Source organism: Cyprinus carpio, chromosome B4 (genome assembly GCF_018340385.1).
Source record: "Cyprinus carpio isolate SPL01 chromosome B4, ASM1834038v1, whole genome shotgun sequence".
Lineage (NCBI taxonomy): Eukaryota > Metazoa > Chordata > Actinopteri > Cypriniformes > Cyprinidae > Cyprinus > Cyprinus carpio.
The window spans coordinates 1,947,642-1,971,148 of NC_056600.1; the positions used below are offsets into that span (position 1 = coordinate 1,947,642).

The window sequence follows — 23,507 nt, forward strand, 5'->3', positions numbered from 1 at the left end:
TTTCCAGTCCAGTGTTACTTTGCATGTGTTATACGTTTATGAAAGAGTTTTCCTGGAGTTTTTTGGAGTTTTCCAATGGAATCTTCAAATTACATTGCCTTTCAAAAATTTGTGTTAGGTAAGATTTTTAATGTTTTTAAAGAGGTTTCTTGTACTCATCAAGATTTGTGATCACAAATACAGAAAAAGCTGTAATATTGTGAAATATTATTGCAATTTAAAATAACAGGTTTGTATTTTGACATCCTATAAAATATAATTTATTTTTGTGATGCGCAGCTGTATTTTCAGCATCATTTCTGATTATTATCAATGTTGAAAACAGTTGTGCTGCTTCATATTTTTTTGGAACATGTGAACATTTTTCAGAATTCTTTGATAAATAAAAATTTATTATGCACAGCATTTATTTAAAACATTAAAGATTTCTATCACTGCTAAATAAAAGTATTATTTTATAAAAAAAAAAAAAAAAAAAAAGAAAGAAAAAAGAAAAAATGAACCGACCCCAAACCTTCGAACATCGGGTTTTTTTTTCTGTTTCTGGGAAAAATGGGAATTAATGTGGTGTTAAAGGAACAGTTCACCCCAAAATTAAAATTCCTGTCATTATTTTGAAAATGTTTTTGCAATACAATGAAAGTCAATGGGGTCCAATGTTGTTTGTACCTTAAATCTGTGAATATTTGTTGAGATTTTTGTCTTTGTCGGTCTAAAAGAGAGTCTGCTTGACTTTCTCATGCCAGCCAACAGGAAAACGAACTCATTCACTTTCCCTGCGAGTGTTTGATTATTAAAGTATCCATCGTTTCTGTTGGACTTGAGAGCAGAGGAACATGTGATGGAAGGCCCTGGACTGACCCATTAACATCCATCTTCTTTTTCGTGCCTTCAAAGAGACGGATGTGTTTGAAGCGAGATGCCTGCTATGGGTATAAAATACCTGCCTTCCACAGAAACCACAGCCATTTACCTCCGAAGAGGAAAAAGGGCTGAGGAATTCAGCTGACCTCCGGGTCAGAATCGCTCTTAAGTGTTTCGTCTGGAAAGAAAGTGGAACAGCGCTGTATGTACATACATACAAAATCCTACCGTCCCGGCCAGGTGGATGTATTTCCAGTCACATCCTGAGGAAGAAGCAGGTATGAAAGTTTCAGATCAAAGTGTGAAGTGTTTGAGAAGTGTTTCGCTGGCACTCGAGACGGACCACACAGCACCAGCACTGCACCTCACGAAATCTCCTGATTCGGGCCATGCCTGCTCCTTCAACAGTCCAAATGTACTTGTTACAATAACTTTGAGTCCTGAACATATCATAATAACAGAGTCCCGTGCCAGAAATAGTTCACCCAAAAATCAATCACAATTCTTGGCCCTGTCAAACTCCAACAAAAAACGAAAGCACAGCAACAATCAGACTTGTGCACAAAATCCATACAGTAGTATTAATGATTTATTTGATTTATCGATCATTGTTTGCGAGTTTTCATAATTCATTTGCACTTTTGAAAACCCATGCTTTAATACAAAAGAAGCTATTTTGAAGAATATTGGTAACCAAACAGTTGCCGGTGGCCATTGACTTCCATGTTTTGTTTTGTTTTTCCATGCTGCAGAAGTCTGTGTCTACCGTCAACTGTTTGTTTCTCTGCAGTTGCATCTTCAGATGAGAGAAACTCTTTGCATGGTCTCAGCAAATGCAACCAAATTATGTAGAACTGCTTGTCCTCTGGATGTCTGATCCATTTAGCAGTGAAAGGCAGAATCCTAGAATCCAAGTTTTGGTTTCCCAGAACCAATTAGTTTATAGATTAACCATAATAGAGCATGTTCTGTTTAAGTTCTCATAATCACAAACTGTAGGACCTTAAAAGCTAGTTCATAGAACATTAAGAATTTGTTCGAAAACAACAAAACAAAACAAGAACCATGTGCAAACCTTAGGGGGACATTCCATGTTTGTACGTTCTCATTGGGTTGTCATGAAAAACCTCCCATGCACATTCTAGGAAGGTTAGATTATGATCATAAAAATAAAACCTAAAAATAACATTTAGGCAATGTTCTGTATGTGTTCTTTTTAGGTTGCCTCCTTGCAATGTTCCTTAATGGTTACAAACAATAGAGCCTTTACAGAACATTCCTAGAACATTATAAATTCTGAGCCTAGAGCACAAAAGCAGTCATCAGTAGCACAGGTATATTTGTAGCAATAGCCAACAATACATTGTATGGGTCAAAATTATACATTTTACTTTTATGCCAAAAATCATTAGGATATTAAGTAAAGATCATGTTCCATGAAGATATTTTGTAAATTTCATACCTTAAATATATCAAAACATAATTTTTGATTAGTAATATGCATTGCTAAGAACTTCATTTGAACAACTTTAAAGGTGATTTTCTTAGAATTTTGATTTTTTTTTTTTTTGCACCCTCAGATTCCAGATTTTCAAATAGTTTTATCTCAGACAAATATTGTCCTCCTAACAAACCATACATCAATGGAGAGATTATTTATTCAGCTTTCAGATGATGTATGAATCTCAATTTCAGAAAATTGACCCATATGACTGGTTTTGTGGTCCAAGGTCACAATTGTTTACCAAAAAACCCAAAACCAAACTCATCTGGGACGGGATTCATCTGTGTGATGCTTATATGATTAGTTGCAATGGTAACTCTTTATAACAAGTTCCCATTAATTAATCCATGATTATTCTTTGTTAACATTAGTTAAAGGGATAGTTCACACAAAAATGACTATTCTGTCATCATTTACTCATATTTTGAAGAATGTAGGTAACCAAACTGTTAATGGAAGCCATTGACTTTGTCATTGGAAGTTAATGGCTACCATCAACCTTTCTGATTACACGCATTCTTCGAAATACCTTCTGTAATTCAAGAAATTCATACAGGTTTGGAACAACTTAAAGGTGAGTAAATTCATTTTCGGGTGAAATTTCCCTTTAATAACAATACAAAAATTAAATTACATTTCATTTCAGTTCAAGTCAATAAAATAAAAACAAAAGATACTAGATTTTATTTTAAAATGAAATTGACATGATGCTTTAAAAGTCTTTTTCATTATTAGTTCAAGTAAACTAATGCATTTAACTAATGTTTTCAAATTGCATTTTATTATAAGCATGTGGCATTCATTTTGACATTATCAGAGGTCAAAGCAGACCCTTCCCAAGTGCATGCTTCATGGGCAGGACAAACTGCAACGTGAACCCGACTTAATGCAGATCAAATTCCGGTTATTCAAAACTATAAAGACCCCTAACCCACAAGTAAACAAACACTTGGTATCAATGCCACAAATCACTCATGAACTCCTGCGGTGAAGCGCATACAATCTGCCCGCAACAACACCACGGATAATCTTCATTTCAGTCCAGACAGACTATGTCCAGACCCTAATACTGTAATCGTCTGGTGTTTTTAGTGTTTGCGGTGCCCTTCCCAGTCAGCGAGGGAACGCTAGCGGGTCATATACACACGGCACGGGCCAGCGGCTGCGAGAAGGATCCAGCGCAGTAAAGCCCAAACCACCAGCAGCGTCCGCAACTAAACATAGCACAACCTCAGCTCAGACGAGCCCGCTCGCTCTCTCTCAGATTAGCTGTGACGCTAAACACACAGCAGTGGGCTGAAAACTTGAGTCACACACTCACTCGCATTCCTCCACACGAGGGCCCGACTTAATTATCACGGAGACAATCAAGGCTGCTGTGTCTCCTCGGCTGTTTTCACATTTGGCTTTTTTAAAATTATAATATTAATGTATAAAAATATAAAAGTTTAAGCTAGTGAAAAAACAGTGTTGGGTATCGCCATGTGCACTAGTGACGCGACGGGGCAAGTTTTCTGGGAAAGTATGTGCATGAAAGTGTGTGTGTGATTTATTTTTTTCCCAACCGGTGTGAATCACACACACACACAAAAAAAAACAATACTGTGAAAAACAAATAGCATGTGATTTTCTTGAGTTACTTTGGCATACAGTTGGATATAAAACCCCACAACCCACACTTTATGTGTGTGTGTGTGTGTGTGTTGAGGCATCGTCTAATTTCATATGCAGCATGTCTTGTGTGTGTGAGGCGGTAATGTTGACTACTCAGTGATGTCAGAAGCAGCCCTGAAGCTTGTATATATATATATATTGAATGTTCCTGTCCTTCACAAGCAGCAGAGGAGCTCAGCGAGTCCAAACTTGAGGCTCAGCATCTCTCTCTCACCTGCCATCAGGACAAACTCAAGACCAGTCTCAGGACAATAAACCCAAAGATTTTGAGCAGCAGAAGAAATATCCTTATGGATTGTTAAGGCAACTTTGTGGACTGCCATCTGAATCACTACAGTGAGTATTTTTCTTATCTTTTACTTTTAATGCAGTGTTTGTGAAATATTGATTTTAGTTGGTAGTTGTCTGTTTCTCCAGATGAATGTCTTATTGCTGAGAAACTTGAAGTTCTCACAGTTTATCTGCTTTACTTTGTAGTATCTTAATTAGTTACTGAATCAAATTCACCAACAAGTCATTTAGGATCACGTAAGGCACAAACTTTTTTACTTTTCTGACTGCAGTTTTATCTTGTTCAAGTATCAATTTGGTCTCAGTTGATTAGTTTTGTTTCTGAGGAACTCACAAATCAATCAAAAGTTCATTTACCAACAAGAAGAAATGCTGCATAACAACTGCATGTTTGACTTTTCACACTGCGGTTAGGTCTCAATGAAGTGTCAGCTAAGCCTCAGTTGATTTATTTTGTGAACAGACATAAATTTTGTTTGAGATGAGAACAGACACAAACGAGTCAATCATTAATTCACCAACAAGTCATTTTAGGATCACATCAGGTAACAATAACTACTTAATATAAGTGGACTTTTCACTTTTTACACAGTTTGATCTCCTTTAAGTTTCAACTTTATCACAGTTGATTTATTTTAGGAGAAATAAGAACAGACACAAATGAGTCAATAGTTATAATATAGTAAGAGTATAAAAAGGTGGATCACTGGCTCTGTGTGCATTTTAATGAGAAACGTTTGAGTTCATATTGAGTTTTGCATCTTGGCAAATCTGAGCACAGTTTGAGACACTGTTGAGATTTCCTCTGCAACTCTTATGTGAGATTACTCACTTTCTCAGGAGAAACATCTGAGACGCAGGAGACTCAAGCAAATGCCTCATTGCTGTTGAGGAGAAACGACTGAGATATTAAAGAGATCTCTTAAGTGAATGTTTTCACAGACTTTCACAGATTTCTGATGAAGCACGTGTGAATCCTAATGAAGTTCAGTGAAAGCTTCTCTCTGTACTGTGCGCCAGTCTATGGCTTGGAAAAGACAGTATGTTGTTATTGTGTGTTTGAGATGGGTTGCGATAGAGATGACAGTAAATCAGCGCAGTGTTGATCCTCACTGTCTGAGAGCAGATCAGATCAGATTGGATCTTGATGAAGAGGTTCAGCTGACAGTGAAGTCATTTGTTGAAGCTCTCTGGATCTGCATGTGCTGGCAGATGTGTTTAAGTGAGTGCGGTGTCAATGCAACACATTATTTTGCAATAACAGAATTCAGTTCTCATATGAAGAACCATATCAAGCTTTATAGAAAATAAAAATATATCCTTAATATTTCAGATGTTTTTCTTGAGATTAAATGCAAAACCAATTTGCAGGCCTTTTTACATTTGTCCATTTATTAAAATCTTATGATTCTCAGATGTGTCTCCTCAAGCATTTCACAAGAGATCTCAGCAGTGTCTTAGACTTTGCTCAGGTTTACCATGATTTGATATCAAAAGTCATATCCATATTCTTCCTCTATATCAATGTGGTCTATCTACATCAAATCTATATCAATATATATCAATATTAATATAATGAAATGATATAATATATATATGTGTGTGTGTGTGTGTGTGTATTTTATTTAAATGACCTCAAAAATTAAAAAAAAAAAAAAAAAAAAAATATATATATATATATGTGTGTGTGTGTGTGTGTGTATTTTATTTGTTGTCATTACCAACACATTAAATGCATAAAACCTTTAATTATGTCAAGGTTCCCAAACTAGGGATTTAGCTTTATTTACATTTCAGACTTCAGACTGTAATATCATCTTGACTCGTCTGTCATGTGCATTCATAATCATATTCAGATCAAGTATCTTCATTAAAGTATCAGAGCAGGGTCTCTCTGACTCTGAGCTTTAATTCTCTATAATCTCAAGAAACAAACTCTGCTTATAATTACTACATGGAAAAAAAAAGATGCATTAATGTGACAAAAAAGGGTTTTCAGTGTGACGTTCTGTTCTGCGCGAGTCTGAATCGTAAAGTAAATGGTGTGATATAATACTTTATGACTTCTGGAGAGAAACTGAGCGAAGTCCACGGAAAAGCTGCCAAGATGCTTCACGCTGCCGAATGTGACTTTATTCTGGGATGAAGAACAACGGGTGGATATTTTCTGTTTTAACCCGTAAAACCCGTCCCACGCCAGCTCTCTGAGCTTTAATACTTAGTTTGATTAATCGGTTGAAACTTAAAGGGACAGTTCACCCAAAAACGAAAATTCTGTCATTTACTTGCCCTCAAAAACCTCCAAACATTTACTTACAACTATCAAACACAAAACAAAAAATAGAAAATGTTTTAAAGAAGGTTGGTGAGCAAATGGTACCCACTGACTTCCATAGTGTGGAAAAAAGTATTATGTAAGTCAATGGCTGCCGTCAACCAACAGGAATAGATCACCCAAAAATGAAAATTCTGTCACTTACTTGCCCCCAAATTGTTCCAAACCTGTATTCATTTCTATCATCTGTTAAACACAAAAGAAGATATCTTTAACGGTACCCATTGACTTCCATATTATGTAGAAAAGTACCATGGAAGTCAATGGCTACCGTCAACCTACATTCTTCAAAATATATTTTGTGTGTGTGTGTTCCGCAGAAGAAAGCCAGGCATACAGGTTTGGAACAATTTGATGGGGAGTAAATATAGACAAAATTTTCATTTTTGGGTGAACTGTCCCTTTAAGACCAGCATCTATGAGCCATGTGTTGAATTATAACAATGTCATGCACATTAGACCAATTAATTGTTTAGAATAAGATGCATTGAGATTTAGAATTTTGAAAGACTTTTAAACATCTGGAAACATTTTCACGGACAGATTCTGTGAAGTCTGTAAATATAAATGTCAGTAATCGCCGTATTCTCGTTTCGCTCCCATACTAGTGTTTAACAGACAATATAGAATCCGATACAGTCGTTCCAATAAAACGTCCTTGGATTCGTAGAGAGATTAGACGATGTGAGAGAGAGGGAGAGAGGGAGGGAAAAAAGCAGTAAGATTAAAAGTGAACATTTGTTTTGTGTATGCCGCTCGCTGCCAAAAGCCAGTAATTTTGGATGAATCTAAAACAGCTTTCCTGGCGCTGTCCCCACTTCACGCCTCCTGCCAGGAAAGACTTTTTTCACCTGTTTATGTGCAGGTAAAGTATACTCTACAGAGTGCCCCCGAATGAGGTCTTTTTTTCCAACTCAACACGAAAGCCTTATATAAGTGTGTGTGTGTGTGTGTGTCGGTGGACCACAGGGGCTGAAACAGGTAGAAAAGATCTGTGTGACTGCATGTAAAGAGCAACTTCTGACATGCCTGTAAAATACGAGACTCTGCATGCTATTCCACACTAACCAGTGACAGACGCACACCTCATCAGACAGTCATAATTCAGTTGTTTTGTAAATAGGACGACTTTTATATTGTTTGCTTCAAAGAGAAAACCGGACTGCCTTGAGCTAAATGACGTGAGAAGTTTGGTCAAAATCTGTTGCGTTTGCCAGCATTATTAAACACAAACACATTTGTGTGCAGTGCTTTTTTGTTTGTTTGTTTTTGCAAAACACATCTGAAGCAAATTTTTTAATTTAAAAGTAAATCTTCCTACATAACATTTAGTCTATCTGCATCCTGTAATCGGATGTATTTCTGAGCGAACATCTAAGAGAAATAAAAAAGTAGGGCAGGACTTGATCTCATCTGTTGAGAGTTGATTGGCGCATGGAAAAGTGGGTGTGGCCGGAGGGGCGGAGACAGATGACATCGCCAAACAAGGAAAGTCCTTTCAGAGGCAGAGCATGTTTGTTTGATAATGATTATGAAGACAAACTTTTTATTATATATTGTGGGCTGATGAATCACTGAGAATGAGGCTATAAAAATGTATTAAGTAAATAGAAGCGGTTTGGATTTCATTTTGAGCTGAGAATCAGGTATCCAGCCAGTGAGTGATGCTCACCATAACAGACAGTAATTTTGTTATTTTGTAAACAGGTGGAGCTTTAAAATATTCCACAGATCTTCAAAGAGAAAATCTACTCACTGCCTTCCGCTGAATGATGTTCTGTCAAAAATCTGAAATCATTCATAAACACGTGATGCACTGTGACTGCCTTTTTTTAAGCAAACAAACATAATTTTTATTGTCTTCTAAATGCATGAACTCACTTAAAGTCAACATAAATTTTAAATCACTGTTTTTTCCAACCAGTCATACAGAGACAAGATATTTTCACTTGCTTGTCTTGAAAAAGGTGGTTGCTCACAAGTGGTTTCATGGGACTATAGACCCAGCTAACAAAAATATGTTCTAAGAATGTTTTACTAACGTTCACATGTAGTTATAAAAACATTATCCTGAATGTTCTCTGAACATTTAAAACAACCAGTGTTTAAAAGTCTTTTCTTGGTTACATATTCCATTCTGTTCAAACATTATTGGAATGTTTGAATGTTGCCTGAACATTCCGAAACAAGAAGTTACATTTCAAAAATGTTACACAAACTAATGTATCAACAGTGTTTCTATGCTAACATTTTGAGTACATTATTAAAGACAGGATAACTTTAACGTGACCGGAAGAACTTTTTCATAACTTTAAGAGAACGTTTTGAGAACATTCCCTGTTAGCTTGGAAACTCTTTTGCTTATTAGTCGCTTTCACATTTACTGCGTCCCAAATGGTGCACTATGTACTTATACGCTATGTACTTATGTACTCAACCATATAGTGTATGAATTATATAAGGTTATTTTGTCATTAATAATCAGAGTCTGTTAGCCATTTTACCTCTGCCGAATATATTTGGGCTTCAAAATACAAAAAGCCCAATGGAAAAATCCAATTGGGATTTTGTTGTTCCGAGCTGGCCCACAAAAAAAAAAAACGGCATCACTGCAGTGCTCTATTTGTTCTGAACACTTGTGAGTGAATTAATGGTTAATTAGCAAGAGGATGTGAGAATTGTGTTTGATTGAATTAATGAGATAATGAGTGACTACAGGATAGAGAGAGACAGAGACGAGAAGAGGCTCGTTCTGGATGAGTAACACACCGAACACATCATGGGAGGAATTCCTTGAATTCTGTGAGTCTGTGGGCGGGACGAACACTAATGTAAAAGACAGCTGTGAAAATCAATTAATCTGCAGAGAAGCTGTAATGAGTCACCCTTCTGGGAAAGAGGACGTCCGATGAGTGCAGATGTGACAGGCGGATGGACCTTTGATTTAACACCTAAAAACTGCCAGCGTCCACAGACGAAAATAGCACGCCAATTAATTTAGAGTGATATTAATAAATACAGACCTCTTTTAACCATTATCCCAAAAGTAATCTTTTGCATTCATCTACTCAACCTCATGTCATTCTAAACCCATTTGGCCAAAAATGAATGAAAAAATTATCACAATTTGTGATAGACGTGAAAGAAGCAATGCCATTTGGTGTCAAACTTAACGTGATGTGTCTTGATTTGCAAAGTTTGAAGATCACACATGAATCAGTGTTATTTTACTCTTTTATAGTTTGTTAATATTTTTGATTAGAATTTAATCTTATATTTTTGTTTTGACTTTAATTTTAGTTAAAATTATTTTGTTGTGTTTTTGTCATTTTTAGTTGTTTATGTTTTTGTTTACATATGTCTATATAGCATTTATTTATTCTAATATATATTTAGATAGTTTGTCATTTAAATTAAAATAAACAAAAATGAGACAAGTTGCCTTTGCTGAAATAAAATAAGTTAAAAATAAATTTTTAATTATTTATTTATTTATATAGATTTTTTTTATTACATTTAAAAAAAAAAATTAAAAACCTTTTTATTGTTTTTTTTAAATATTTTTTTATTTCATGTAATGATTTTTTAATGGTTTTAGTTTAGTTTTAGTTTACAAATGACATTTGACAGTGTAAAATATACTGTTGGAGGAAGTCCATAATCATATTGTATCTATAATGTTATTAAACGTATGGAAATTATCCCAATCCTGCATCAGCATTAGAACTCAATGCTCCTGGATTATTGCTGCTTCTTTTATGAGCTTCTCATATTAGACGTTACTAATTAAACTAGGAAGAGAGAATAACAGTAAATGGTTGATGGTAGCCATTGACTTCCATAAGAATATCTTCTTATGTGTTCACCAGAAGATAGAAACTCACACAGGTTTGGATTTTGGGTCATTTTTGGCTGAGCTCTCGCTTTGGTCTTCCTCAGCTAACCTGTTAAACTTGAGAACTCTGAATGGAAAATACAGTGAAGAAGTCACTGAAGGAGTCGAGAGGTTCATGTGTTTCTGATCTGGGCTGCCGGGGGCCAAAATATCCACCGTCACACATTTAAAATTTTATAAAAAATGGAAAGTTACGTGCAAAAAAGAATGTGCTGCTCCAGAAATCTGCTGACTGACAGGCGCTAACGGCCGGCCAAAGCAAGAGATCAGGGAGGGAGGAAAACGTCTTTGCTTACGAGAGCTACGTGTTTCTGAAATCTGGCACCGAAAGGCCAACAATAGCCTTCAGTCAGTGTTCAACACACACACACACACACCTGCACCAGATGTCAAACTACATCACCTGAGGAGGTTTACAGCACACACAACTTCACAAAATGTCAGCTAACTGACTCTCAAAAGAAAAGCACAAACCTAGAGGATAAAGTTATTGCTCAGACTAATTGTTTATCAGTAGAATCATTTAATATTGTTAAGAGGAAAAAAATTCGGACTAAACAGAAAAAAGTTTTGGTGTAGGATTTCTTTAAAACAATTTGCACTCAGAAATTGCTAGTAAATTTCACCAATATTTTCACAAGCAACACTGAAATTTTGCAGTTTGTAAGACTGAAAAAGTATTTTCTTTTAAAACACACTCCGACAATATTTATTTTATTTACAAATAATATATATATTGCTCAATGACTGATGTTTCAGTGATTTTTAGTGGATATAAGTTTGAAACAAGTACTTTTTTTTAACTTGTTTTATTTTCATTAAACATTCAAATCACATCAATTTCATCAAAATAAACAAAAAACAGTAAAAACATTAAAAATGAAAAATAAAAAATATAAAATAATACTGCTGTCTTTATGTGAAAATATTGTAAAATGTAATTTATTCCTGTGATCAAAGTTGAATTTTCAGCATCATTACTGCAGCACGAACCTTCAGAATTCATTCATCAATCAGTCGTTTGAGATTATGCTGGTGTTTATGAAGTAAAACATATTTTGAGAATAACATCCGTAAATCTTTTTTTGATTTTATGTTGACTTAAAAATAATTGCCCCTTGCTTTGATATGTTAACTACTGATGAGAACTTATGAGTGAAGTATGTGCATGTGATTTGGATTTACTCACTTTTTAGAACTTTTTAATCTGAGAAAATGGCCTGAATTGAAACTTTTCTAGTGCTTTGCTGCCACTGTCTTGCCACATCTGTCTCTCTCTCTCATGTAAACAGAAGAGTTGACTCCTTATATACGGGCAGAGTCTTTGTTAGGACTCCCACCTCCCCTCTCCTCCCACTTCTCTCTCTCTCTCTCTCTCTCTCTCTCTCTCTCTCTCTCTCTCTCTCTCTCTCACCTCCCCTGAATAGCGCAGTTCTGAAACTTTCCCATCACAGTGTTGGTGGGTTCATCTGACTCCTCTATAACAGAGCGGAGTCAGTCAGTGCGGGACAGACCACCTGGAAAACACACACTCGCTCACCTCACGCTGGATTCACGTTTGCTGTGGTCTGCTTACTTCAGACAAGATCATCTCAGAGAAAGTGAAGGACGTAATGCTGAGGGACGCGTTCACCTGGACCGACCGCAGCGCTCATTGATTTGTTTGTTTGTGTTTGATCGCAGCTTGGAAACTTTGAGGAGACTTGCGCTCTGTCTGACAGGACAGAAGAGACGGAGACACAGGCATCATTGTGAGTACATTTCTCTCCTGTTGCTCATCATGGGCTTTTGTTGTGGCTCAGAGGACTTGCTGGAATTGGGCTTTTCTCTCCAACATATTGAACTGGTTTAAGTTCTTCTTCAGCATGCGGTGGGAGAAAATACTCCTCATGTAAAGTCTTACAAATAAAGCTTCTTTACTGGCATTGATGGGTCCATGAAGAGCATTCATGAAGCATTTGGAGCATTTGCATTGCACAAAATGTTCTTTATAGAAGAAAAAGGATATTAAAATTAATTGTAAAAATTGTTTTTATACCCTTCTGGTGCTCTTTGGTCATCTTTTGACCAAAAGATTTTATGTTTTTTTTTTTTTTATTGTTTGGAATATTGGTTTTTGGCACTTGCTATGTGAACAAATACACAAAAGTCATATACATGATTCGAAAAAGGTTAAATGGTCCTGAAAAAATTACTTCACAGTCAAAAATGACCGCATTGGAAATTAAACAAATTTCTTCTAGTGGAATCGTTTGGTACTGCGCCCAGACTAAATCTCAATGAAAGCTTGTTTTTTGAGATATCAGTTTTAAATTTGGAACACAACTTGTTTAGATTCATGGCTTTTGTTTTTTCACAGGTTTTGGGAAATATATAGTTCACATTAATTTTGAAAATGGTATTTTTGCGCATTTTTCATAATGAACTACTATAACTTTTTTCCACTTTTTTTTTTTTTTTACTTTTTCCACCTTAGCAATAACTGCCGAGTGTCTTCATTTAAAAGAGACCAAACGTAAGCCTGTGCTCCAAAGCATTCAAGATTTACGACTGTTTAAGTTGGAACTTTACTTTTCAGGTCTTTGCTCAAAAAGTGGTTAACAGGTAATAAAGAAACTATCATTTTTGACCACCATGTGAGGAGCACCAGAGAGTTAAGAACTGTTCACTGAAAGGTTCTTTAGGGAACCAGACAGAAATGGCTCATCTGTAACAGAAACTTTTATTTTTAGGAGTATATTTAGTCATTTAAAGGCTGCACTGTATGATTGAACAATTTCACCTACATCTTCACAAGAGTGAGTTAAATGACACTTTAGAGAAGTGAACAGAACATGCACATCAGAATACCTTTAGATGTGTGTAATGTGTGTGTGTGTGTGTTTGCTCAGGTCCAGTGAGGATGAGGACGTTGTGCTCTAGACGGGTTCTGCAGCAGTGGTTCTTTGCTCTCTTCTTACTGTGTTCTCCTGTTCCGCACCACGGCAGGCCCGTCGATGCCCTCAGCAGCCGAATGTAAGTGTCTGTGCTGATTTTTGGGGCTTAATCACCAACATGTTTTGCTAAAACATAAATGTTAGAGTTAGTGATTTGAACAGACCTCTAACTCTGAGTGTTAAACTTGAGAAAGCAGTTCATCTGCACTGTTCGTGTAAAAGACACGTGTCTTTTTGAAGAGAAGTCAAGTCACTTTTACTTATATGGCATTTTATACAATACACTGTTTCAAAGCACCTTTGCAGTAATAAGCAGGAAAATAACTGGTAATGTTGCCAAATCAATCAGTTATGAAACAAATTCAGTTTCTAAGACAATAGTGTCATTATTCAACACTTACTCAACTTTAGTTCAATGTTGATTCAGTTTAGTTCAATAACTGATTCAGTTTAGTAAAATCCATCAGTTATGAAACAAATTCAATTTCAAAAGACAAGTGTTATTATTTAACTCAGATTTTGTGTGGTTTCAGTTCAGTTCAGTGACAGTGTTGTTACCATGTACTTCAGTTATGAAACAAATTTAATTTCAGATAAGTTTTTAGATAAGTGTTGATTCAGTACGGTTCAATAACAGCGTCAGTCTTGCAAAATTCACCAATAATGAAATAAAATCAATTTCAGAAAACAACTGTGTCATTATTCAGCACAGTTCATTTCAATGACAATTTAATTAAGTTCAATAACAGTGTCAATGTAGTAAAATGTATCACTTATGAAACATTCATTTCTGCAATGGGTATAGCAGCTCTACAAAAGTCATAATTCAGTTCAATTATTCCCAGCGTTGATTCAGTTCGGCTAAAAAACTGTCAGTGTTGTACAATTAATCAATTATGAAACTAATTCAAGAGCAGAATAGTATCGTTATTCAATTCAGTTTTGTTCAATGTTAATGTTATGAAACAAATTAAATTTCAGAAGACAATAATATCATTCTTCAATTCAATTTAGTTCAAAGTTGATTCCGTTCACTTCATAATTCAATAATAGTGCTAATTGATCAAACGTCTGATTTTTGCCTGGTGGTTGATAAAGCAGATAAAAATGCAACTGAATTAGTTACTGATCCAAGCTTATCTAGAGACTAGATTCTCACAGGATGGACTCTTTTCATGCCAACTAAGAAACAACCGCCCGTTGCATTGCATTGCACGCGTGCATGTTCTGAAATGAATGTATAAATCTAGTGATTGTTGTTGTGTGTGTGGTGTTTGGCTGTAACGCGCTGGAAAATGCTCCGGTTTGTCGATCGTGCTGGGAGGTGTTTTGATAGTCTGCGCCCACCTGCGTGTTTGCTCAGGGGTTGAGGGCGAGCGGGACGCGGGGCTCTAGGGAAGACGCTCGGCGGGCCACCTGCTGCACGCACAGAGATGCTTTTGTGACAGACGCTGTCCTCTGATAGCGAGGCACGAGAGAGAGGCGTAGAGCGAGAGAGAGACTGCTGATGCAAAGTTCGGCCGCAGCCCAAGTCAAACGGGCCTCTCCCGCTGGAGTATATTATGCCGAGCCGAGCAAACGCGCTTTTATGTCCTGTGAACCCCTCAGCAGGGCCCAGAATGCAAAACATGCTTCCACAGAGCTTTGGAAAGCCGCGCTCCCCCGCTGTCTGCGATCCGCCTGCGCCTGCCAGGACCTCCCTAACTTCATATCGGCTTTTAATGATGTGAGCGTGTGGGTTTGTGAGACATCGTTCGCTGGTTGTTGTGCAGATTGTGCCAGAGACTCACACACTTTGCTTTGATCTACATGCAGTGACGTTTTGTGCATGTTTGTGTGGGTTTACTTTAAAAACATTAGCTATATACACATAAAAAATGTTTAATAATTGCAATGTCCCTGCATCAGCTAAAATGAATACATTTAAATGCAAATCCAAAAAGCTTTTATTTGGAGTTAAATTAGTTGCTTTATATAAATGCAATAAACACTTTTAGACCTTTAGGGTGATTTGAGACACTAATGCAATGACTGGGACGTTTTTATGCACATTATAGCATGTTTTATGGGTTTCCTTCAGAAATATTTGCTATATGCACATAAAAAGAAAAATAAAGTAAATAATGTTTTAATAATGCAATGCAATTGCAATGTCACTGATTCAAATGTGCATAAAAGCATTAGGTAAATGAAAAAATTAAAATTAAAATTAAAATATAAATACAAAAAGCTTTTGTTTGTAGAGTTAAATTAGTTGCTTTATATAAATGCAACCTGCACTTTGGTTTTGATCCTGTATAGGGTGATTTGAGAAACAAATGCAATGGCTGTCATGTTTTGTGCACATTATAGCATGTTTTTTTTTTTTTTTTTTTTTTAGATTTACATTAGAAACGGTTGCTTTGTGCACATAAAAGTATTCAAAAAGAATAAAGCAAATAGTGCTTTAACAGTGCATTGCAATTGCAATGTCCATGATTTGCAAGTCACTCTGGATAAAGTGCTAAGGATTTCATTTAAAGTTAAATGATTTGCTTTATAAAGTGCAATATAAGTCTGTTGTTTGTCTTTATTTAGTTATCTAGGTAAATGTATATTAGTATATAGTAAGTTGTTTTAAATAATAGGGAGATTTTAAAGGTCTGGAAGACCGCAGCCACACACCAAAGAATAGATGATGAATTAGTTATTAAAACTATTATTCACTTCATTTAACCGTTGCTGTATAAAAGTAGATGAAGTGTGTGATTGCTACTGTAATTAATCAAAAACACACCTTTTTGCCACCAGTTTTAAAAACACAAGATGATTTCTGATCCATAAGCAAGTAAATGTCAATGAGTTAGTGAGCATAACAGGGTTAGGCCTTAAGTTCGGTGCGATCTGATGATGTTTTGGCCTGTCGCTCTGATTAAACCTCTCTTAGGATGAGCTGCGCTTTGTTCGAAGGGCAAAGTATCGTATAAAATCCAGCCGGTGGCCAAACAACACAAGTTCCTCTTTCAGCAGCGCTCACTTTAGCGCTTTGATCGCAGTGATCTCACGGCACATCAGAAAGGGCGTTCACCCTTTATAACTAGCTAATGCTGACAAGTCCATCTGCCGTCCAGGACAATGCCTCCTACTGGAGTTTGACTTGAACCCGAGCCAGCTGCGCCTGCGAAGATGAAACGCACGGAGCCGGAGATCTTTCAGACCGCATGCATCGCGGATGAGGGTGAAAGCAGGTCTCGCTCTCTCTCTCTTGGACTGTTTTTTTAATTAAAGCAGCACAAAGCAGCAATTATCTTCAGGTATGCTAAAAAGGAACAGCTGGATGGATGCCACACTAAGAGTTTTCTCTCCCGCTCCTCGTTTAGTGTTTAAAGTCAACTAAAACGAGTACAAGAGAAAACAAAAGAGCTTTTGAACATTCATGAAACATAAATTTTATATAAACCTCAAAACATGTTCACTAGCCAAACTGTATTGAGCAAAACAGATAAACGGATTGACAAGTAGAGGATAGATAGATAGATAGATAGATAGATAGATAGATAGATAGATAGATAGATAGATATGGTGTGAGCGTCTGTGCCGAGCCGAGTTTGTCTGCAGACGCTCAGAATCTGGCGTTTGGGCTTTCATGGGAAAGGTTTGCTCTCTCAGGACATTCCTCGCTCGTAAATCTGTCCCAGTACATTAAGAAAATAATAAGAGGTGACAGAGAAGAGGAGAACACAAGCTGCCAGGAGGCACAGTGTTATTTAGGAGCCACCGGAGAGGAATAAAGCCACTTTCCAAAGAAAGGAAAACTCATCGTTCCATGGCCTGGCAAGCAGTGATCTCACGGATCGGTTTAATCAGCCTGGAGACAAGGGCTGTTTGTGTGCGGCGGGTTCAGATGCTCCAGAAGATGAAGAACAGAGCATCGTTTATCTGTTAGAACAGACACACAATCACCTGAGCTTCAGACTGGAGATGCAGGTGATGGAGGTGGATTTCTGCCAGGACACTCATGGAAATGCGTTTTTGGTTATTTTTATTCGTGCTCCTAGGCATCAAGGCTGCAACTAAAAACTATAATGATAATCAACTAATCTGTCAATTATCAAAAATGCAATTTTATTTCTAGCACCTACAGTTTATCATTTATTTTTAGCACCTATCAGTTATTTTCTCTTATTGTGAAAATCAAATCAATTAAAATAGTATTATTGGTTATCATTGCCAACTGTTTTCATTATCAGTGTTTTTATTAGTTATAGCAGCTGTAGTCATCATTCAAGAGTGAACATCTTTAGTAAAACCCACAGATGAATGACATGCTGTTCACAGATTTGCTGTGTTAAGTGTGTCCTGATGTGACCAGGCTTTGATGCCCTCTGCTGCACCCTTGTGTTCACGCCGGCGTGTGCGTTTGAACCCGAGCCACTGCTGGATATTTTCAAACAGCACTGAATTATGCTTTACTTTGGCTGTGAGATATGTGTAATTGTTTCAAGACATTTGGACGGAGCTGAGCACTCAAAAGTGCACACGGTAGCAGAGCGCCGTGCGGCTGACAGGACGGACCTCCGTATGATTAAAGCCGAGACACAATGGCACCATTAATTTGAGTGCTTAAGCTGCCTGTTTCATCAGCTCAACCTGTGATTATTGGCTGTTGCTGCTTTCGGATCGTGTCAGTTTTGATGTACTATGTTTAAAAGTGGAGGCGCGTCAGAAGGAGCTTCACATCAGCACTCTTGCTGGTTTGTTTGGGTTTGATGCAGGGTCTGGAAACGGGCACCAGAGAGGTGTTGGATGAGGGCCAGACCTTCTCAAACCCCCTGGATTTAACTAAAAACACATTGAACGGGGGCCACGGTACAGACACTGATCACAAACTGGATTTAGGTTAAAGGCACTGTGTGTGTGTGTGTGTGTGTGTGTGTGTGTGTGTGTGTGCAGAGCTAATAAGATTGCAGCAAACAGAATGAATTCTAGAAGAGACACACTCATTGATCTGTGCAACTGAGGCAACTGTGACATACACACAATCATACCAACCACAGTTAGTGACGCTGAGGTCACGGGTTCAAACGCACTGAACATGTGCACTACATTGAGTTCAAGCCTGACTGCATGAAATCACTTTATTATTGTGATCCTGATCAGTTTACAGTAAAAAGAGCTAAAAATCCTTATTTTACGATAAATGTACTTGATTAACAAAATTTTACAAGCTATTAAGAACTGATTCAGTAAAATATATCTTGTATATAAATGTATTTTTCTCCTTTACTGTCAAATGATTATTTTTTAATTGTTAGGCACTAAATCTTATAACTAAAAGAAAAATGAAACACAATTTGCCATTTTTAATTTGAAAAATACACTTATATGCAATATGTAAACTTATATGCATTTGTGTGTATATATATATTTTTTGATTATTTAATTTTGATTATTTTATTTCTCTCCCTTTTTTTACATTTTATTCTATTGCTTATTTACTTTATAAGTCAACTAAAATGTATTTTATATATTTAATTTTTATAATATTTAATATAATATTATATATTTATTTATTTTTCATTATTATAGTTTATTATAATTATTACTTATTATATATAATTTTTTTAAGTGAACTGGAATGTATTTTTTATTAATGTGTGTGTGTATATATATATATATGTGTGTATTTTTATTATATATTTTTTATTTTTATTATTATATTTAGGATTTTTATTTAATTGGGATTTTATTATTAACCCATTTTACTAATTTTACTACATTGTAATTTGACAAATTTCTGCGAGAAACAGGATTTTTATTTAATTGGGAATTGACTGGATTGTGAAAATGTGGGCATTGAAATTTAAAACTGAGCATGACATCAACCAAAACTAAAGCTTGTATGTATTGCAAAAACTGATCATTTTATTTGAATGGAGCAGTGTCTTCGAGTTGTCAAATGCAATTCTGAACCCAACTGTTTGTCTGTTTCAGGAGGCGTTCAGTGACTCACGCTCAGCTGATGCATGATAAGGGCCGGACGCTGCAGGACATGAAGAGGCGCATGTGGCTGCAGGAGCTGCTGGATGAAGTTCACACGGCCGAGATCCGGGACGTCCCGCAGCCCAGAGGAGGCATGGCCAGCAGCGGAGGGGGCGGCGGCCTCACGGTTGCCATGCCGATGGGAGTGGGTGTGTCCATAGGAACGGGAACCGCCCACCCCAAACCCGCCGGAGGCACCAAGAACCTGCCGATCAGCTTCCGTCTGGAGGACGAGGAGGGAACCAACCTCCCGCAGGAAACCAACAAGTCCCAAACCTACAAGGAGAGCACGCTGAAGGCCATCGGCAAGAGGAAGAAGAAAGGCCGCGCGGGGAAGAGGAGGGAGGGGGAGAAGAGGAAGAGGAGGACTCGATCGCTGCAGGAGTTCACCAGCGCTTTCCCCCTGGACCAGCACTAAAACACTGTCAGTCTTTGACAACGGTAAATCCTTTCAAACTACTCGCCATCAAAACACTAACAAAACTAAGCTAGCATTTAGAAATTAAAACTCACTTTTGTCTTGGAACTTACTTTTAGTGTATTTTATGTGAATTTGTATTTTTCTTAAATTGCATGTTTTCATTCTGAGATAATACGATTTAAATTTGAGATAAATGCTTTGAGATATTTGAGGTATACTTTGAAAACATTGTTTATTATATTAAAGCATATAGATTTACATGAAATACATTTAATAAAACTAAATATTAAAAAATAAACAGCAGTATTCAACAAAATATTTAACTTACTATAAAAAAAAATTGTGTTTTTTGACAAATCTTATGAATTCATTGCAGGGTATTTATAGTTGACTGAAACTGTAACTTAAAAAAATATATATACTTAAAATTTAAATAAAAAAAGATTTAACTTCAAATATTTTGTTTAATTACTTGAAATACTTTACGAAAACTTAATCAACTAAAACTAATAAATAAAATTATTAAAACCGATATCATTTCTTTAAACTAATATAAAAAAGACTTCACAACAAAATTACTAAAACCTTCAAATTAAATTAGAACACAGAAAATATACAAAAACTCTAATTAAAAATATTAACAAAACCTATAATACTATATCAAATAAATTAAAAATAAAATAAAATAGCATTGACTAAAACAAAAAAAATATTTTCATTACAGTAATGAACTGAAATAAATTAAATAAATATGCATTATTAACATTTCTAATTTAGTATTATTTGAAGTACCAAAAAAAGTAGAACTAAAAGACTAAAATCAATTATTAAAACAATAATAAAAATATATAGACATTATAAAAAAACCTAATAAAAATGAGGAAACTACACAACAAAATTACTAAAACCTTAACTTAAAAACTAAAAATGAAAACAGAAAACAAAACAATTTAATCTAATTCAAAATATTAACAAAACCTATAATACTATATCAAATAAATAAAAGACTAAAAAAATATTTTCATTACAATAAACATGAACTGAAATAAAATAAAATAAATATACATTTCTAGTTTAGTATTATTTGAAATACTAAAAAAAGTAGAAATAAAAAACTAAAACGGGGGAAAATAGCAAAAACCTTTTATTAACAACCAATAGTCTAGACATTATTTTGAATACTAAAAAAAGGAGAAATAAAAAACTAAAACCAATTACTAAAAAAGTAATCTAATTCAAAATATTAACTAAAAATGAGGAAACTACACAACAAAATTACTAAATAAACCTTCAACTAAAATACTAAAAATGAAAACAGAAAAAAAAAGTAATCTAATTCAAAATATTAACAAAACCTATAATACTATATCAAATAAATTCAAAATAAAATTAAATAGCATTGACTAAAAAAAAAAAAAAATTCATAACAAAAAAAAAAAACTAAAACAAAAAAAAAATAAAAATACAAAAAACAATAAAAATACAACATTAACAATTTAATATTATTTAAAGTACTAAAAAAAGTAAAACAAAAAACTAAAATCAATTAATAAAACAATAATAAAAAAAAAACAAGTAAAAATGAAAAAACTAAACAAAAACAATAAAAATGTAAACAGAAAACAAAAAAATTAAATCTAATTCAAAATATTAACAAAACCTATAATACTATATCAAATAAATTAAAAATAAAATAGCATTGACAAAATTCAAATAAAAAATAATAGCATTGACAAAAAAAAAAAAAATTTCATTACTTGGAATAAAATAAACATAAACTGAAATAAAATAAAATAAATATACATTATTAACATTTCTAATTTAGTATTATTTAAAGTACTAAAAAAAGTAAAACAAAAAACTAAAATCAATTAATAAAACAATAATAACTTTAAAAAAAAAACTAATAAAAGTGAGGAAACTACACAACAAATGTGACTACTTAACTGCTTAAAATGCAGCAAAATTAATTAATTCAAATATTAACAAAACTAACCGTATATCCGTGATACTTAAGCTGCAAGAGATCTTTAAATCAATGCCGTTTTCTTTTTTCTCTTTCAGATCCGTGAGGACATTTGAAATGTTCATCTAAAAGACGTTTTCTTTTTTCTCTTTCAGATCCGTGAGGACATTTGAAATGTTCATCTAAAAGAGAGAGGAAAATATTTATTGTCTGTAAATATTCTCAATGCACCTGAACAATGACAAAGACAACTAACGATACTGCTAAAGCATTATTACAGCTCCACGGAGCCACACATTTGGATCCTTGTGAATACTTTGCTTTGTTTCTTTTTCGTCTTCCTTTTTATTCATTTTTTAGGACTATGCCTCTATTACGGTGTCAGAATTCCTGTAATTTATTTTGTTTGAATGGTGTATTTATTTTGTAAAAGGTATCAAGGTGCTGCTGACCTTCTATATTTTTGTACCATAATGCACTTTAGATATATAAATATAGAAATATATACAAGTCATTTTGTTAATGGACGTATTTTGTGGTTGAGTTGAATGAAGAAGACTATAGTCACGCTTGTGTTTGCCCACATTCTGATTCAATGTGTGTTCAACAGCTTTGGCATCCATGTTTCTGTGACTCTGTTCCAAAACCTAGTGAGTTGCCTAACTAGACGGCATCTGAAGGGAGCATAGATTCATTCACAATTCATCATTTTGGCCAAAGACGAGAGCAGCTTTGCTTGTGCCCTTCACAGATTATACAATCACAGAATGCATTATGAAAGGCTTGCTGAAAACAATCATCAACATTCAGAAACATATTCAAGGCCTAAAATTAAGATTTGAATTGCATGCAAACTCATGAATTTGTGATATGCATATTTGTCAGTCATACACAAATGAAAATCATGGCATCATTTATTATTAATTTTTGTATTTATTTGATGCTGTTACAGACATCTGACCTGTTTCATTTATGTAAGACTGACAAACATGTATCACATTAAATAGTTTAATAGTTTATTAAAATTGTATATATATAGTAAGATATAGTAGGCTTATGTATTTTTTTATTAAGATGATGGATTAAATACAATGCTTGTTTCATCCATGGGATTTAAAAAAAAAAGGTAATTATGATTTTAATATCATGATTTTAATCTCAAAAAAATTATCTTGCAATTAGTTTTTTTTTAAAGAATTGCATGAACAAAATCTGAATAATTGTGATTATGTGGTGAAAAAAAAACAGAAATGTGGTGAAAAAAAAAAAAAAAAACAGAATTGCAAGATTTAAACTCAAAATCAAAAATAAAAAAAAATATCAGAAGTTCTCTTTTTTTAATCAAAATTACAAGTTTATGACTCACAATTCTAAATTAAATCTTGCAATTAAGAACAATCTCCGAATTGTAAGATAAAAGTCACAGTTACCTTTTTAATTTTTTTATCCCGTGGCAGAAACAAGCTTCCACAGAATTAAAAGAACTGTCTATTTAAATATATTTCATGCAACAAGTACCCAATATTTGTACATATTTTAGCATGTCCTGTGCACTTCACTGTTTTGTGGTGCACAGAGTTTCTGTTTAAATTAGGATGCT

General features: G+C 34.8%; 1 protein-coding gene across 3 annotated transcripts; it reads left to right on the plus strand.

The window, feature by feature from the left end:
• The first annotated feature begins 3,158 nt into the window (after window positions 1–3,158).
• pthlha (parathyroid hormone-like hormone a) lies at window positions 3,159–23,103 on the plus strand. 3 transcript variants are annotated; one of them, XM_042721567.1, is made up of 5 exons: window positions 3,159–4,378; window positions 12,247–12,314; window positions 13,455–13,578; window positions 19,473–19,961; window positions 22,063–23,103. In XM_042721567.1, the coding sequence occupies exons 3-4, from the start codon at window positions 13,466–13,468 to the stop codon at window positions 19,936–19,938; spliced, it is 579 nt and encodes a 192-aa protein (XP_042577501.1). In that variant the 5' UTR covers window positions 3,159–4,378; window positions 12,247–12,314; window positions 13,455–13,465; the 3' UTR covers window positions 19,939–19,961; window positions 22,063–23,103. The 3 variants fall into 3 exon arrangements, with proteins under 3 accessions (XP_042577501.1, XP_018969140.1, XP_042577502.1); XM_019113595.2 differs by lacking the exon at window positions 3,159–4,378 and having other exon boundaries at window positions 12,002–12,314; XM_042721568.1 differs by lacking the exons at window positions 3,159–4,378; window positions 22,063–23,103 and adding an exon at window positions 22,006–22,040 and having other exon boundaries at window positions 12,002–12,314.
• Window positions 23,104–23,507: the final 404 nt, after the last annotated feature.